General features: G+C 26.3%; 1 protein-coding gene across 1 annotated transcript; it reads left to right on the plus strand.

The window, feature by feature from the left end:
- Positions 1–6,721: 6,721 nt before the first annotated feature.
- Positions 6,722–13,780, plus strand: LOC135931519 (dolichyl-diphosphooligosaccharide--protein glycosyltransferase 48 kDa subunit-like). The gene is made up of 10 exons (XM_065468690.1): positions 6,722–6,857; positions 6,900–7,010; positions 7,052–7,138; positions 7,182–7,285; positions 7,332–7,423; positions 11,628–11,870; positions 12,526–12,673; positions 12,879–13,002; positions 13,291–13,397; positions 13,493–13,780. The coding sequence occupies exons 1-10, from the start codon at positions 6,722–6,724 to the stop codon at positions 13,646–13,648; spliced, it is 1,308 nt and encodes a 435-aa protein (XP_065324762.1). The 3' UTR covers positions 13,649–13,780.
- Positions 13,781–17,095: the final 3,315 nt, after the last annotated feature.

Below are 17,095 nucleotides of genomic sequence, written 5' to 3' on the forward strand. Positions count from 1 at the left end.
TTGGTTTTGCGAAAAAGTTATAGCAACTGTTACAGATAACGGCTCTAACTTTAAGAAAGCTTTCAAGGAGTTTGGATATTCTATGGAAGCTGTAGAGAATGACTTTGATATCAATGATGATGAATGTATAGAATTGAAATTAATGCTTCAACAAAATCTTCAATTGATGAAGATGATGATTACTTTTGCCTTAAAAGTATCACATCCAATTCTAATAATTCAATAAATGATATTGAAATAGAGGTCCTAAATTATATGAAAGATGACAGGCGGATTATAAATATGTTAAATAGTTATAAATATATAAAAGAAATATTTATTAAATATAACACAATATTACCCTCCTCAGCCCCCGTTGAAAGATTATTTAGCTTTGCTAATATGGTTAATAGACCAAATCGTCAAAGATTGAACGATAAATCATTTGAAAAATTAATAATATTAAAAATTAATGCTGATTAATTATTATTTACCAGAGTTGTTAAAGTATCTAGATACAAGTATCTAGATACTGTATCTAGATATAAAAATGTAGTATCTGTATCTGTATCTAGATAGATTTTTTAGAAAGATATCTGTATCTGTATCTAGATATTATTTTAGAGGTATCTGTATCTGTTTTTAGATACTTTTTCAGATACATTTTATATACCCCTTTTTTTATTATAAATAAAAATATTTGACTGTAAAATTTATTTTATTTCATATGAGCTTATGAAATAAATAAATATATATATATATTATATATTAATATTTATTAATATTATAATAAAGAATTATATATACATAAAATATTAAAACTTATATATAAAAAATATATATAAATATTCATTAATTTAAATATTATGTCCGAGTTTATCAATAAACCATACAAATTTTAATATTACAATATGGAAATGGTAAATTTTATTTTATAACTAAATTTTTAAGTTTATATATTTATTTAGATCTATATCGATGAAGAAGAGGAAGCAACAACAAGTTCTATTGCTTTACCATGGCTAATTTATAGAGAATATTTTAAAATAATATCTCAAAACAAAGAAAACAATTCTCTGATGGTAAAATTTGCCGTGTCTACCTAAAAATACAAAAATATCCGTCAGTATGACTTCAACGTGCAATATCTTGAAGCACATAAGGGTATAGATATTATATATTTAAAATTCTAATTTAAATTTTAAGAGAAAACATCCAACCTTGTTAACAAAAATAAAAAAGGGGAAGGAAAATAAAACTACCAAATAAAATACTGGACAAGGCTCATCCTCCATCAATATTTTTGCTAAAAGACCTTTGACTTTAACTCAAGGCACTTTAGATGATTTAATTATTGCTTTTATTATAGATGGCATGCAGCCATTTTCAATTGTTGAAAATCCTTCTTTTAAAAAATGATCAACATTTGGCTCCACACAAAAATATAATTTGCCGACAGACAGTTGTTGGTAGAATTTCCCAAAGATGGGAAAATGAAAAGAAAGAAATAATTAAAAATCTTATAGAACCATCATTAATATGCACAACAGCAGATTGTTGGAGTGCCTATCGCCGGTATAGTTAACATTTCAATTTGTATAATAATTAATTAAGAATAATTAATTCAGCAATTTTAATAAATTTTAATTTCTAGTTCATATATAGGAGTAACCGCTCATTATATAAATCCAATAAGTTTGGAAAGAAAAAATGTAGCGTTGGCTTGTAAAAGAATGACTGGTAGTCATACATATGATAAAATAGCAAAAAATTTTCAAGATATAGCTAAGGATTATTGCATTCAAAATAAAATTTCAAAGACCATTACAGATAATGCCAAAAATTTTAAAAAATGTTTTAGGTTTATTTTATTATAAATAAATATAAACATAATATATGATTGATTACTTAATTAAAGAGTTTTCAAGCCAATTGTAATACAAGTGAATCAATTGATGATCTGGAAGATGAAGCAGTTGTGCCAATTTCTATATCAAATCTTTATAATACTGCACAGGATTCTGAATTATCAGAATCATTTAGTTTACCTCATCACCAATGTTGTGCCAGTCAAACATTGAATCTTATAGCCACTGTGGATGCCAATAGAGCCATGCAGTGTAAACAATATCAGAGGGTAAAACTAATTTTAATTAAATAAGTAATATTTTCTTCATTAGATATATAGCACAACACTACTTAAATGCCAAAATATATGGAATAGGCAAAATAAGTCTCCTATTTCATCTAAGATTATTAAGGAATATATTGGTCGTTATTTTATATGTCCTAATATAACTAGATGGAACTCCACCTATAATGCCTTACAATTAATGTCAGAAATTATAAAAGATAAATCTGACAAAGTAGACAAGATATGTGATGGAATAAAACTACCTAGGTTTTTACCTAATGAATGTGATTTTATTCATGAATATTGTTTAGTAAGTTATAAATAATATTTATATATATAGCATTATTTTAAATTAGCTAATGAAGCCAATAGCTAATTCCCTTGATATTTTGCAGGGAGATAAGTATATGTACACAGCTTATTACTGTGCAACTATTTCACAACTTATTTTCAAATTAAAGAATTTTAAAGAAATGAACCTGAGATTCTGTTTACCACTCTTAGATGCCTTACTTAAAGGGATTGAGGATAGGTAAATTAATATAATAAATTAAAAATATTTAATAATTCTAGGTTTATTGTGACCTTATTTGAAGATGATAATATTATAGCAACCATGCTCCACCCTTTTTTTAAACTTGATTGGACATGGTTGCAAATGGAAGAAAATCTTAATAAAAGAAAACAATTAATACAAAGATTAGCTGGTGAATTATCAAAGTCATCAACTGACTGCAAGCAAATAACCTGCCAAAAAAAACAAATAATTTAATTTCAGATTTTTTTCAGTACCCTACAGCAGATATAATTTCTAATAATGATTTAAATTTTGATAATCAACAAATTTTAAATAATTTTTTCAAAAATGAATGTAGAGATTTTAGCATTTTTAAAGAATACCCTGATATAAAATTGTTATTTATTAAATATAACACTACAATTCCTTCAAGCGCCCCTGTGGAAAGACTATTTAGTGTTGCTAAAAATGTCTTTACAGATAAACGAGGATGCCTAAATGATCAAAATTTTGAAAATGTTTTATTACTGAAATCTAATAATTATTTATAATTATTTAATCATATATTATATTAAAATCATTATTTTAGTTATATTCTGATAAATGTAATATCGCGTCAATAAATTTTTTAGCTCATTTCATGAATTTTCACAATATAATATTAATTTAGGTTTATGCAAACCTATAAGAGCATAATAAAAATGTATCTGTATACAGATACATTTAAAAATGTATCTGTATCTTGATAACTTTTTAGACGCTGTATCTGTATCTGTATCTAGATAACTTTTGAGACTCTGTATCTGTATCTAGATCCATTTAAAAAGTATCTTTTAACAACTCTGTTATTTACTAATTATATAATTATTAAATGGAATATCGCATTATCTTTTATAATAAATTTGTTATTTTCTACAATTTATTTTAAATATTTTTTTATAAATTTATATTATAGATAAGAAAATAAAGCTTTATACATTTTGATTTTGACTATTTAAAGTTTTTAAAAAAAGTATCTTGTATCCGATACTTTTTTATAAAAAAAATACAAGTATCTTGTATCTTATATCTTATTGAAATTTTTCTAAAGTATCTAGTATCTTGTATCTTAAATACAAAATTTTATAAAGTATCTGTATCCGAATACAATTTTCTGAAAATTTGCCCAACCCTGAGAGTAACCCTGTTTACATTGGTCATAATGTTTTTGAACTACATGAGATCAACCTGCATTCAAATTTACTATTTTTTAATTAACACTTTCTTGATTAAATTTACACAACGCTTTAACCTAATTAAAGATTCTTCTTCTTAATTTATAAAGTAGATAAAATAATTAGTATAGTTACCTTAATTTAATATTCTTATTTAAATATTTAAACTTCAGAAAACAAACAGATATAAGTGAATAAGGCAATTATAAGGATTAGTTGCCTGAAAGGTTTTGTAATATTATAACTAAGAGTATGGAGTGAAAAGTGTAAAATTTTAAAAGAGTATATATATTTTCTTTTTTTTAAAAAGAATTTAGCTTAATTTAATAATCTTACTTCTTCTAATATTTAACTTATGAAATCAGTGAAAGGGAAACTTTGATTAAGTCTGTTTTAGAGTTCCCTTATTTAGAGAATTTTTTATAACTGGCACTCCGATTTCAGGAATTCAAGGAAAATGATGAACCTGTTGAACCATCGTCCAAGCATTATTATTTATAGTTCTAAATCGCTAAAAGTAATAATCGCTAAAAATAATAAAAAATATAATATATTTAAAAATAAATTCAAGGAAAATGGTTAACTTGTTGAACCATCGTCCAAGCAGTATTATTTATAGTTCTAAATCGCTAAAAGTAATCATCTCTAAAAATTGGTAGGATCATCTGTTTGTATAAAATAAATAAATAAAATCAACAAATAAAAAAAATAAAAATAAATAAATAAAATCAACAAATAAAATCAACAAATAAAAAAAATAAAAATAAATACGTACTGATGACATGACGTAGCGATGACATGACGTCACGATGACGTAGTGAGGACATCGGAAAATTATAATATAGATGATTAAAAATATGAAACCTGGAATGTAAAACAATTTTTTTGTATTTTTAAAAGCCTAAATCACCACCCCTCCCTCCTACTCTTATTCATTAAAAAGTTGTCACAATATCTATATAGACCTGTCATACTTATTTTTTCTGTTAAATAATGAAGAAAAAAAAAACTTTTAGATTACTTTTTTTTTTAAAAAAAATTTTCTTCTCTTTTAAAAGCTATAATTAATTTAACATCTAATATTTGCAATTGTTATTGAAAATTGAATAAAAATATTATTTAATTCAATAAATTTTGATGTGAAGAAATTGATTATTGAATAGTATAGATAGGCAGCGTCTACATGACAGGATTTTCACCGGATAACCCCCTTCAAAAACCTTTGCCTACCCCCCTAAAAATTCTAGTCGCCTTCGGCGGCGGTGTCTCTCTATTATTATTTTCACCTTTTTAATTTATTGATACCATTTTCAGAGAATTAATAAAGGATAACTTAAATTAATCTATCTCTACTACCAACTATCGATATTTTGTGAAAATAAAGAATTTATTTTTAGATAAAAAATTCAATTAAAACCTCCATTATTTACAATGAATTAATTATTATGACATTATGAGCTTGCTGAAATATCTAAACCTTTTAAATTACATTACAAAGGATAGCAAGTTTTATAGGAAAAACAATGTGTATTATTGTTTGCAATATATAGATTTGGTCGATGAATTGTATTATAATAAAAGTATTAATTTTTACAGCAATAAATCCTATTTGATCTCAAAATTTAAAAGATAACCCCCCAAAAAATTTATCATACTCCCATTAAAGCAGCCTACCCCCTCAAAAAAATAGGATGCAAACTGTTCCTACCCCTCCCACTCATGTAGACGCTGTAGATAGGGATAGGGAAGACAACCAATTTTGAAAACTTAAAATAAGAAATCAAAATCTGCATTCGTAATTTTTTTATCAAAAAATATGAAAAATAGGAGTGGCCACTGGGTTTGAATTATCTATTTCTCTATATTGTATGACATTTCCATTATTTTCAATCGAAAAATATGTTTGTAATGATAAGGGATTTTCGTATATGGGCTAATAAAAAAAATTAATTGCTTCTCTAATAGGAAACTTCACTCTTCGTCACTGTTGCGTTTTAGATAAGAAAAAATAAGTTCGCTTGATACAGCATCTACATTACAGGATTTTCAATGGTTGCAAACCCCCCTAAAAGCCTATGCTTACCCACCTAAAAAAAATTTCCACACCTTCGGCAAAGATATTTTTACATTATCATTATACTTTTTTAATTATAATGGTAAACCCTTCATAAATTTAAAAAAGAATAACTTAAATTATTAATGCTCTACTACCAACTAACAAAATATTGAATGTAAAAGATTTATTTTTAGAAAATGAATTCAATCATAAACACACTCATTTACAATGATTATTGTAACATTATATTTGCCATGAATATGAGTTTGCTGTAAATATCTTACCCTTTATAAAATTTAAAGGATTAGAAGAAAATAGTTTTTTTCAAAAATAATATATATATAGTATTTTGCAATATATCTATTTGTTCGATGTTTAGTAATATCAATATATTATAATAGGTCTATAATGTATTGATTTTTATAGCAATATTTATATTCCAGCTTAAAATTTAATAGATAACCCTCAATTAATATATGCCCCCCCCAATGCCTATTTCTACCCCCCCCCCCTCAAATAAATTGAAAACAAACTCTTCCTATACCCCCCACCCGCTTAGATAAAGACTGATTGGGGATATGATTCCTTTATCAAAATTTATAAATATAAATAAATAGGGATTTAAGTTATTAGTTATTTTTACCTTAATTTTAAAAAATTAGATAACCTCAAGCTTTAGCATATAGATAAATATATATGTTTAAAAATAAATACATCAATATGTATTTTTTTCTTATATTTTGAACTCATAGATGTAATATGAATGTTTTGAATATTCAAAATTTTCTTAGTGGTAATAAAAATTATTTTAAATCCACGTTATGTTAACAAATTTAATTTTTCTCACACTCTTTTTGATAAAAACTGTGTGGGCCTTGCAGGGAAATAAAATTTTGGTTCTATTAGATAATCTACAATCTCGTGATAAATATTCTCAATTTTTTGAAACATTAACTGGTATGATATATCTCTTTTATGACTTTTAGATATTGCATTTAGATAGAGGCTATCATCTGTCTTATAATGTAGCTGATGATTCAAAATTAATTCTACAAAAGAATAATGTTTATGTTTGTGATCATTTAATATTATTGGCACCATCAGTGGAAGGTTGAAATTTTTATGAATATTTTATATTATTATCATTATAGAGTTTGGTGGTCAATTCAGTGTTGAAGAACTTACCACATTTATAGATACTGGGCATAATATACTTGTTGCAACTAATACTAATATAGGTAATGATAAACATCTAAAAGTTTATATAACACAATTGTTTAGGTGCTCCAATAAGGGAATTAGCTGTTGAATGTGGATTTGAATATGATCAACCTGGTACATATGCAATTGATCATTTTAATTATGATAATAAAGATCAAGGAAAAGTATTTTTTATTTATTCTGAATATTAGAATTAAATTGTTTATTAAGCACACTTTAATATGGGGGGATTCTTCAGATCTTGTTGATTCTAAAATTATTGTTGGCAATACCAAGAAACCAATTCTATATCAAGGAATTGGGTAAACATTTATTTTGTTTGGTATATGTTAAAACAAGGAAAGAAACATTATTGGTCAAGAGATATATGAAAATTTAAATTATAACTTATTGTTTTTTGAAATTATGATATTTGTTATGAATATTAATTTATAGTCGGTTTTATTATAAAATAATACCAAGTGCTAACTCTGGAATTTGCTGGGAGGGGGGGGGGAATTGAATTTAAAAAAATTTATTCTAGGAGTTATTTAAGAATATTTTAAGTTCCATAAATTTATTAAGGCTACTATAAAATATTGTCAATATGCTTAAAAAGTATACATGGTTGGGGTAAAATATAATTAAGAAGTATATTATAAATATAATATTAAATTCAATCTTCTTTGGGATTGCACTCATTTTTAAATGATTTGGTTTCAACTTGAGGTGGGTGCGGGCCTAATTTTTCATTCACGGCCTGCTTGCTCATGGTGGCAATAAAAAATATCACGCCCATTCACGCTTATCACTAAAAAAATTTCGACCTGACCTGCCCACTCATGACAAGCAATATTTTGATTCACGCCCGAAAATTCACGGTGTTCTTAAATTTTTCAAAACTATTGTTATAATTTTACACTTTTTTGAATTCATTCTATTTATTTCTCTAATTTTATAATCCATATTAATAACAAAAAATAAATACAATCTATAAATCGAAATTTATTTAGAAAAAGAAGTCCATCTTTTTTTTATTTCAATTGTGTACACCTTTCCTCTAATAAGATATTGGCTACAGAAAATAACCTTGTCGCGGTTGACAAAATTACTCGCTAATTTTCTCAAAAAAGGAAATGAATATTACTGCTTACAAAACTTCAAAATATTTGTTATTTATCTTATATGAATCTTTTAAGTTCATCCTCACAGCTTCCATTGGTGGTGTTGATGCTTCATCAGTATTCTCTAAATTTTTTTATTTATAATATACGGTCTTTTATGAGTGTAGGATGAATTAGGAAAGTGATAGTTGGTATTGATCATTTAAAATATACGGTTTTTTATGAGTTTAGGATAAATTAGGAAAGTTATAAATGATAGTTGGCATTGACTTATGTATATCATCTAATTTTATATCATTTAGCATTTTTAAGATTGTTTTATATATGTTTTCTTCTTTTATTAAAAACTTAAGTCTTTTGAAATTCGGATCTAGAATTAAGCCTACTATGTAGTGGCTGCATAATAATCTTTTAAAAGAAATCTTGTTCTGTATTTTAAGGTTTTGATTAGTATTATCACGTTCAGAAGGTTAACAAAATTTTATTAATTTTTGTTTTCATAGACAAATTTCATTTATTGTGTGATGGGAATCTGCTCTCAGATTATCCAAGCATTTGTATAAATATTGATAAAAATTTATCTAACTCGCGTATGATGCTGATATCAATTGTGGCTAATCTATTTAATTCTTGCTTGCTAAACAAGTATACCTGTATTTCAGAATATGATTTTAAGAAACTCTGTATCATTATATAAACAGAGTTCCATCTCGTTATTCTCGCTATTATATCTTGTTTAAGGGTGTGGCAGTTTGCTATTAGCTGTAGATTGTTTGAAATATTGTAATATTTTTTTACACCATTTATATTTATGCCTATTTCAGTTAAACAATCGTCAAAAATATAATGCATAATATTATTTAGTATATGGCATATACATGCTAGCATTTCGTCATCTTTGAATGCACTTATAAGATTGGCTCAGTTCACAACTATACATTTATTTAAGTAATTTTCTACTTCTGTATATTCTCCTAAAATTGAATTGATTACACTTATAATTTTGACGTTTTTTTCATCCATTGCCTTTGTGGTCAAAACAAATGTTTTTAATTAAAATTCTTAATGATAATATGTCCTATGGTTAAAAAACTTAGATTATTATTGTCATCCGTCCAAATATCAGTGATTATCGACAAGTAATTATTATTGATCATGCTTTTAATCTTAAATTTTATTTCATGGTATATTTTTGGACCTATAGTATTCATAAGAGTTTTCCGGTTCACAACTTTTTTATTTTGTTATATCTCTTGGCCTAGTAGCTTGTAAAATTCTTCACTTTCTATTGCATTTAAAGATTGAAGATCTTTACAAATAAAATATAACTGACTTTTCTGTAAAAAGTTTAAGCAAAATTTAGCATAAAGTCTTGCGATAAAAAACACCTAAACATAAAAAGAAAATAGAACTAGCGAAATGATACCAGATGTTGTTTATAAAATGCGGAAGATTTTTAGTTTTCATAAATTATTCTTTTTTAAAAAAGAACTAATTTAATAAGGAAATATATAATATAATTATAAAATTGCAAATTTATATTTATAAAAAAACAATTTTAAAAATTAAAATTTCCGTGATTCACGGGAAATTTATATTCACGCCCGGGGAAAATTTTGGGAAGGCCCGTCACGCCCAGTCACGCCTTGGAATTTAAAATTTATTCACACTCACGCCGTGACCCACCTTGACACGATGGGTCACGCGTAATTTCAGGGCCCGCGCCCACCTCTAGTTTCAACTCCCTATATATTAAGAAGGACTAACCCATTCAATCTATTTTTTAAGGTATTAGTTCTCAGTAATGTTATTGGCTAACTTAATATTTCATTCAAAAAAATTTTCACTAGCCTGAAGATTTTGCTCATAGATGCCACAAATGTTTGGACATCTCAAGGCTCTAAAATATTTTAGTTTTAAAAATCAGCTCAAATTGAGCCATTTAACAACACTAATTTTCAGGTATGTTTTTATTCTATGCTGTAAACATTATTTAAAAAAATTGAATATGTTCATGTCAATGCTTACCTTCAAAAAAGGAATGCATTCATGTTCGTTCAAAACCTTACAAGTAAATTTTTTTTTAAATTTCATTTTATATTTAATTTAATATAAATAAATACCATATTTTTTAACAGAATATATTATCTATGTTTAAAATTAATAGTTTTAAGTCAATAAAAAAAATTCTTAAAAAAATCTTATTTTTTCAAAAAAAAAATAAACTTCGTTAACATTATTATTAACCCTATTTAACTTAATGACTGATATGCCAAGTTTCATTCATTTTTGAGATGCTTGGTCAAAACACTGGTTGATTTGTATGGGAATGAATGGGTCATATGTATACAAATATAATTTGTTAGATTCCAAATTATAATCCTCATTGCTCTGATTTATTATATTGTATCTTTTACCTTTATTATATTCATATTCTTTTCCATTTCATTTCACAAGCCTACTTTTTATTCTAATCCATTTATTTTTTCGATTCTGTCTTGTAAAACATCCTTCAAATCATAACCTATGCCCTTTTCAAAAAATCCAGGCTTCAAGAATTGATTTTCTAATTATGTTCATTTTTTATAATTAAACATTTTATTCTATAATTAATCATAGGTAATAACACAATTTTATTACAAATAACGATGTAGAGGAAACATATTTAAATAATTCCATATTACATATTTATATAAAAACCATTTTTTCCAGTATTTCTGTTTTCTTTTATTATATATTTTAAGGTCCTTATTTTTCTGTATTCTGAACCTTGTTTACAAGAACTCTAAGATAACCCTTTTTTTAAAATAGAGTTCACAACTTTAGTTAATCTCTAGAAGTATGCTTAACATTCTAAACTTAGTTCTGCAAAGTCTATAAATGACCAATAATTAGAATATTATTTTTTTTTTCAAAACTAAATTCTGTTACTCTACACAAATATTGGCTTTGACAATTTCTGAAACATCTGATTGTTCTATGCTTTTTATATTGTTCTACTAACCCAATGTCTATTCATCTACCATTTTATTTTTCTTTACAACTTATCTATATAGCTTATGCCATTATTTTTATTAAATATGGTACAATATTCCTCTAAATATTTATCAATTCAAAAGATTTTTTTTTTGAATTTAAATAAATTATGTCTTGTTGATTGTTATTGGAAATTCAAAATTGATAATTTTGGTCTTGACCTACTAATATTCAGGTTCCTTTTTTCATTTTGATGTAATCTTCACAACTACTAGAATTTAATATTGTTGCATAAACTTGAAGTCACTTAAGGAATTTCTTGCAATACTTCTTAATTTTATTGGTATCTTTATGCTTTATCATTTAAAAAAGCATGTATGATAAAAATAAATATATAAAAAAATTGGCATTTAATATTCAAACAAAGCCTGATCCGAGATCCCGATAACAAACTGGCATTTGACGTATTGACTGCCCGATCCACAGCCTTTTCCTATTCTCCAGACGCTCTACGTGTGACTACTTATCCCCATGCCTCTGGAAGAGGGCTATCTCTTGTTGCCGCTGTCCAGGCTCTTAACGACGCTCGTGTCGCTTTCACTGGATCAGATATGCTTTTCTCCAACGCCTTCTTCGGCGCCAACGTTAAGGATGGGCTGACCGGGAAAAGGTTTGTATTGTTATGCTATATTGATGTACCCGGTCATAAATTAAGATAATAATATTTCTCATTCGCGATGGATCCAGTTTAGCCTCCCATCATCTTTATGTTTAAAGATCAATCATAGGCCATAATAAATAAATAAATCAGTCCTGATTTCCAATATGTATTATGGCTATTTATAAAAATATATATTATCTTATTATAAACCTATTTTGGCCTAACACTCATTAAATATATAGGCTCCAGTCATACATGTTAGGCCCATCAGAGCATTAATTGGTATCCGAAAATATTTATTAATTCATCCTCTTACTTATATTTCTCTTATTTAAATTAATTAATCTTGCCTCCACTTTTCATAAGTTTGTCTAACTATAGATGAGAATAATTGCTTTATCGTGTAGGTAAAGTCTTTTGAAGCTTGATAGGGTAGGAAACACTTTTCTGTAATTTTTAATAGCTTATATCATCTCTGCATGTTTATATTTTATAGATTTTTAAAAAAACTTATTTATCTACAGGGCATTTGTTAGATTCTTATATTTTTGAGTGAATTGCTATAATCAAAGTATATTCTGTTGAATGTAATGAATATAAATTTATTTTTATCAAATTAATATCATAAACAAAACAAAAAATTTACATGTATTATAAAAACAAGCATTGGCCCATCAGGAAATAAAGAATTTGCCGTGGCCTTATCCAAATGGATCTTTAAAGAAACAGGGGTTCTTAGAGCCGGTAATGTCACTCATCATAAGATTGGTGGAATTGAAAATCCCTTGTCTTATACGATTACGGACGATGTGGTACTTATTTTTAATAATTTATATTTTAAATGTTATAATTTAAATTTATTGAGTGTTTGGATTCTCCGATTATGAATCTAAACGTCTTATTGAGCAACATTTTTTAACCCCCTAACGCTTAATTCTGCTCAAATGGAATCATAATAAATTTATAATATTATATAAATATGAAAGTTATTAATTAATTTTTTTTGGTTAAATATAGATATACGAAATAGATATTGAAACTTTGAATGACAAGGGTCGTTGGGTTCCTTATGTTGCTAAAGACATACAAATAGAGTTTGTGAGAATCGATCCTTTTATAAGAACCGGTTTATCTTACAAAGGTAGTTTTTTTAAGCATAGCGTTGGACCTATATGTGGGTTTCAGAATCTATAGAAAATTTTTTAAATCATTTACTGGGGGGCGATGTTTAAATATAATATGAATTTCAGGCGGCTCTCAGTAAATGATTTGTAATAAATTTCGAAACCCAAGTTATTTATTATTATAAAATTATTCAAATGTTTATTTAAATTAGGTAGATTTGTTAAATATTTATATTATATATTTAATATGACTAGTAATAATCTTTTCCTTAAATTTTAATTTTATGTTTTTCATATTCATGAAGGTGGCAAATACACAGCCAAATTTAAACTACCAGATGTGTATGGAGTATTCCAATTCAAAGTTGATTATTTAAGAAAAGGTTATACGCATCTTTTTATCACTAAGCAGGTAAATAAAATGATTTATTTTATTTGTTTACATTAAGACTTGAATACTCTTATTACTAATTATTTTCTCCAAAAAATTTACAATTGCTATATAAGGTTTCAGTCAAACCCTTTCAGCATACTCAATATGAACGATTTATACCGACTGCCTACCCTTACTACACTAGCGCCTTTCTGATGATGGTGATGGTGTATCTATTAGTGTTTATGGTGTTATATGATAAAGAAGACAAAAAAACTAAGAGTGATTAAGATTATTTGTACGTTATTAAAAAAAATTGGGTGCCAGTTTTGATTGAAATTTATTATAAGGGTTATCATAATTTAGTTATATATATATACGACTGTGATTGTAAATATACGAAATGTATGTTTTTTTTATCAAAAATAAAATACTTTTTTGTAATCTAAATTATACACTTGTGGCCCTAAATATATAAATAAAGAGGACCCGATGAATGCAACTTTTAAACTCATTGATTTTTGCTGGGTTAGGTATAGGTCCAGGTTCGACAATTTTAAAAAAATGGGATTCTCTCCATGCAACTTTATATAGGCCTGATTTGATCCAGGTCCGATATAAAACGAGATTAATAGAAAATCTTGATTATTTTTTTTTAAATATGGAAAAAAGCTTTCAATAGCTATTTTTATTGCATCTAAAAGTTTTACTAGTATAAAATTTATAAAACAGTCATTAAGGTTGAGCAATTGTATCTTAAATGCATTAGGAGTTGACCTAATCAAAATGTTGCATATGCACTATTTTTAAAATAATTATTATACAACCATATCCTCGATAGGAAGTATATTTTTAGAAAAGATATCAGTTAGAATTTATATGATTATCAATTACTTTAAAAACAACTTGAATAATATAAATTCTGAAATTAATATAATATCCTTCCACAACAGAAAATTTTAAAGTTCCGTCCGAATCATATTAAACGAACTTTATATTGAAAATATTATTTAGTTGATGAATTTATTTGTATATAAAAAAAATTTAAACCTTTTTAACGTATACTCTACATTTTTTATTTTTTGAAAAGGGGGGGGGGGCACCTGTGCCAGTGCTTATAGCACTCAAAATATATTCAAATAATAAACCTGGTTGGTTATAATGTCGGGGGGGGGGGGGGGTTGAAAAAATTTTGTTTTTAAGCATTCAATTTTTTAAAAATTTTTGACCATAGAAGAAATTTTTTCTTTTGGATATATTTTTAGGTTTTGTCAAAAGGAATTTGAATATATTATTATTTGTTAAATATTTTTTAATTCGCCCAGTCCAGAATTTGTAAAAAAGATATGCCCAGGTTTATTTCGTATTCGCAACTATTTCTAACCCCGATTTGGGGAAAAAATTAAAAAATTTAACCAATCCGAGTATTATATTTTTTTCCTAAATTTAAAAAAAAAATTTTTATATAACTGTTGAAGGCACGATATTTTAATGAAAATAAAAAAAATTGCTATTAATCTAGAAAAGAGTAAAAAAACGGAGGAAAGCCAAATAATTTAAAATATTTTCTTTAATGTCTGAGATCCCGAATCCAAGAGAATGTAGATTCGAGATCCATGTGCAAGACTGTGTTCACTGTAGTTCACATTTCCTAAATTTGATGATATATAGGCATGCGAAATTCGAGACATCCGGAAAAGTTTACGTAAAAATATTTTAATTTAATTGGAATTTATTATGTATTATAGATATCTTTTTATAATTCTAATATATTTTTCAAAATATAGAAACAATATCATCGGTTTGACATTTTCACACCACCCAAGAAGAGGCATCCTTTTAACCGAACGTTTATGATATTGATTCAAATCAAAAAAAAACTAAAAAGATTTTGCCCAACTATTTATTGAAAGACAACAATCAGTGAGATTTTTATGAAGTTATTTTTGCAGCTCTCGAATCTTACATATCAATTTAAGTAAAAGATTCTACAGATGCTGAAAATCTTTTGCAGACTATTACGAAGCCACATTTTTAATATCAATTCAATATGTATATTTTTTATTAAATTATACATATGATTTTAGCAAAAGCTACAAAATATTGATTTGGATTTAAGAGAGGTTATGAATTGGCCAAAGGATAATATTGAAATATTAAAAAATATTAGAGATGATGTGAATGAAAATTTCATTAAATATACGAGAAAGTAAAGGAGATCGCTAATATGTTTGGGATTGAAATTAATAAACCTAGAGTAGTTTTTAGACAGTCCAATCGCTTAAACGATTGAGGATTTTTATAAAATTAATATTTTATTCCCCTTATTGATACATTTTTATTTCAATTAAATGAAAGATTTATTAGTCACAATTTTATTTAAAAAAAATTATTTTCTTCTGCCAGTTGAGTCTGAATTGTTGATAACACTTGAAACGTGAGAGGATATTAAGAAAGTCTCATTTTCATGATAAGTTACTTTGTGATGTCGTATTTTGGTATTGAGATCAAAAAATGCTTTGCAGGCCCTTTTCATGTGTAATTGCACTTTAGATTCTCTGCCTATTTTTAATAAAAGTATTGCATTTGTAATATGAATTATTTATATTTTGATTCATTTGTATTAATTATAATTGTTAAATAATATTTTTTTTAAATACCGTACAAGAATTACTTATATTTTATTGAATTATATTTTTTTAAATATAGTTATATACAATAAATTTTTAATAATCTGTATAAAATTTCTACATCTTGAAATTTATTTTATTGTATTTTGTCATTAAAATAAATAAGGGATGTTATTTATACTATAGTATTTTAACAATAAATAAAATCTATAATGAAATTCTCTAAAAAAAAATTATTATTTTTAACACTCAATAAGATATATTAAGTGATCATAAAAGGAAGGTTTGGGGGGCAAATTTTTTTCTTCATTCTACACTAAATGGATTAATTTACAATTTATTAAACAATGATAAAATTTTTAGAATAATGTTTCCAGCCGCTTATTAATCATAAATTTGGCCAAAATTCTGTTACTAATATTCTTTCATTTATGCTGGCTACTATAGTGAAGTGTTGTTAAACGACTCGTTTTGAGCTGATTTTAAAAAAGGCTAACTCAATGTTTTCGCCAGAAAAATATTGTCTAAGCCTTGGGATTTTGCTAATAGATGTTTAAACCTTTGTTCCTTCTACAAACAAAATCTTCAGGCATGCTTAATATTATTCAGGATGAAATATTGAGTTAGTAATTTTTAAAAATCAGCTCAAAAAGAGCCGTTTAACAACACTAATAGTGATTTGACACTAATAAAGCATATAGAAATATCGTAAATTATAGCCGAGGGGAGTTATAAGCAGAGAGAATAGTGTGAGGCAGTTTGATGGATCGGAAATAACGGTCATGGGCCGAGTAAATATAGAGGATTTGTGTACAAAGGAGCTACAAGTGCTTGATTTGTGGATAATGGATCGGAGTGTAGAAACAGTGTTGGGATGGGATTGGATCACGAGAGTGGGTCCGGTTTATGATTTTTGGTAGGTATTTGCGAGATGGGGTTTGTCATCATAGATAGCGAGAGTAGAGATTGGATCATGAAAACAGTCCTAGATGAATGTGGGTAAATAGAGCCTGGAGGTACGGCAGAATAATGGAAGAAAGGATTAATATAGAGATGAATGAAGGCGAGTCTTTTTAAGGAAGAAAGTGAGGAATTTACAATGAAAGA

Source organism: Gordionus sp. m RMFG-2023, chromosome 1, assembly GCF_954871325.1.
Source record: "Gordionus sp. m RMFG-2023 chromosome 1, tfGorSpeb1-WG-v2, whole genome shotgun sequence".
Taxonomy (NCBI): domain Eukaryota; kingdom Metazoa; phylum Nematomorpha; class Gordioida; order Chordodea; family Parachordodidae; genus Gordionus; species Gordionus sp. m RMFG-2023.

Bases quoted from the DNA above. Each gene is read 5' to 3' on its own strand.
- LOC135931519 (XM_065468690.1), top strand. From the start codon at position 6,722: ATGTTAACAAATTTAATTTTTCTCACACTCTTTTTGATAAAAACTGTG. The intron at 7,011-7,051 runs GTTGAAATTTTT...TTATCATTATAG, and splicing joins ATTGGCACCATCAGTGGAAG to AGTTTGGTGGTCAATTCAGT. The intron at 11,871-12,525 runs GTTTGTATTGTT...TATAAAAACAAG, and splicing joins GATGGGCTGACCGGGAAAAG to CATTGGCCCATCAGGAAATA.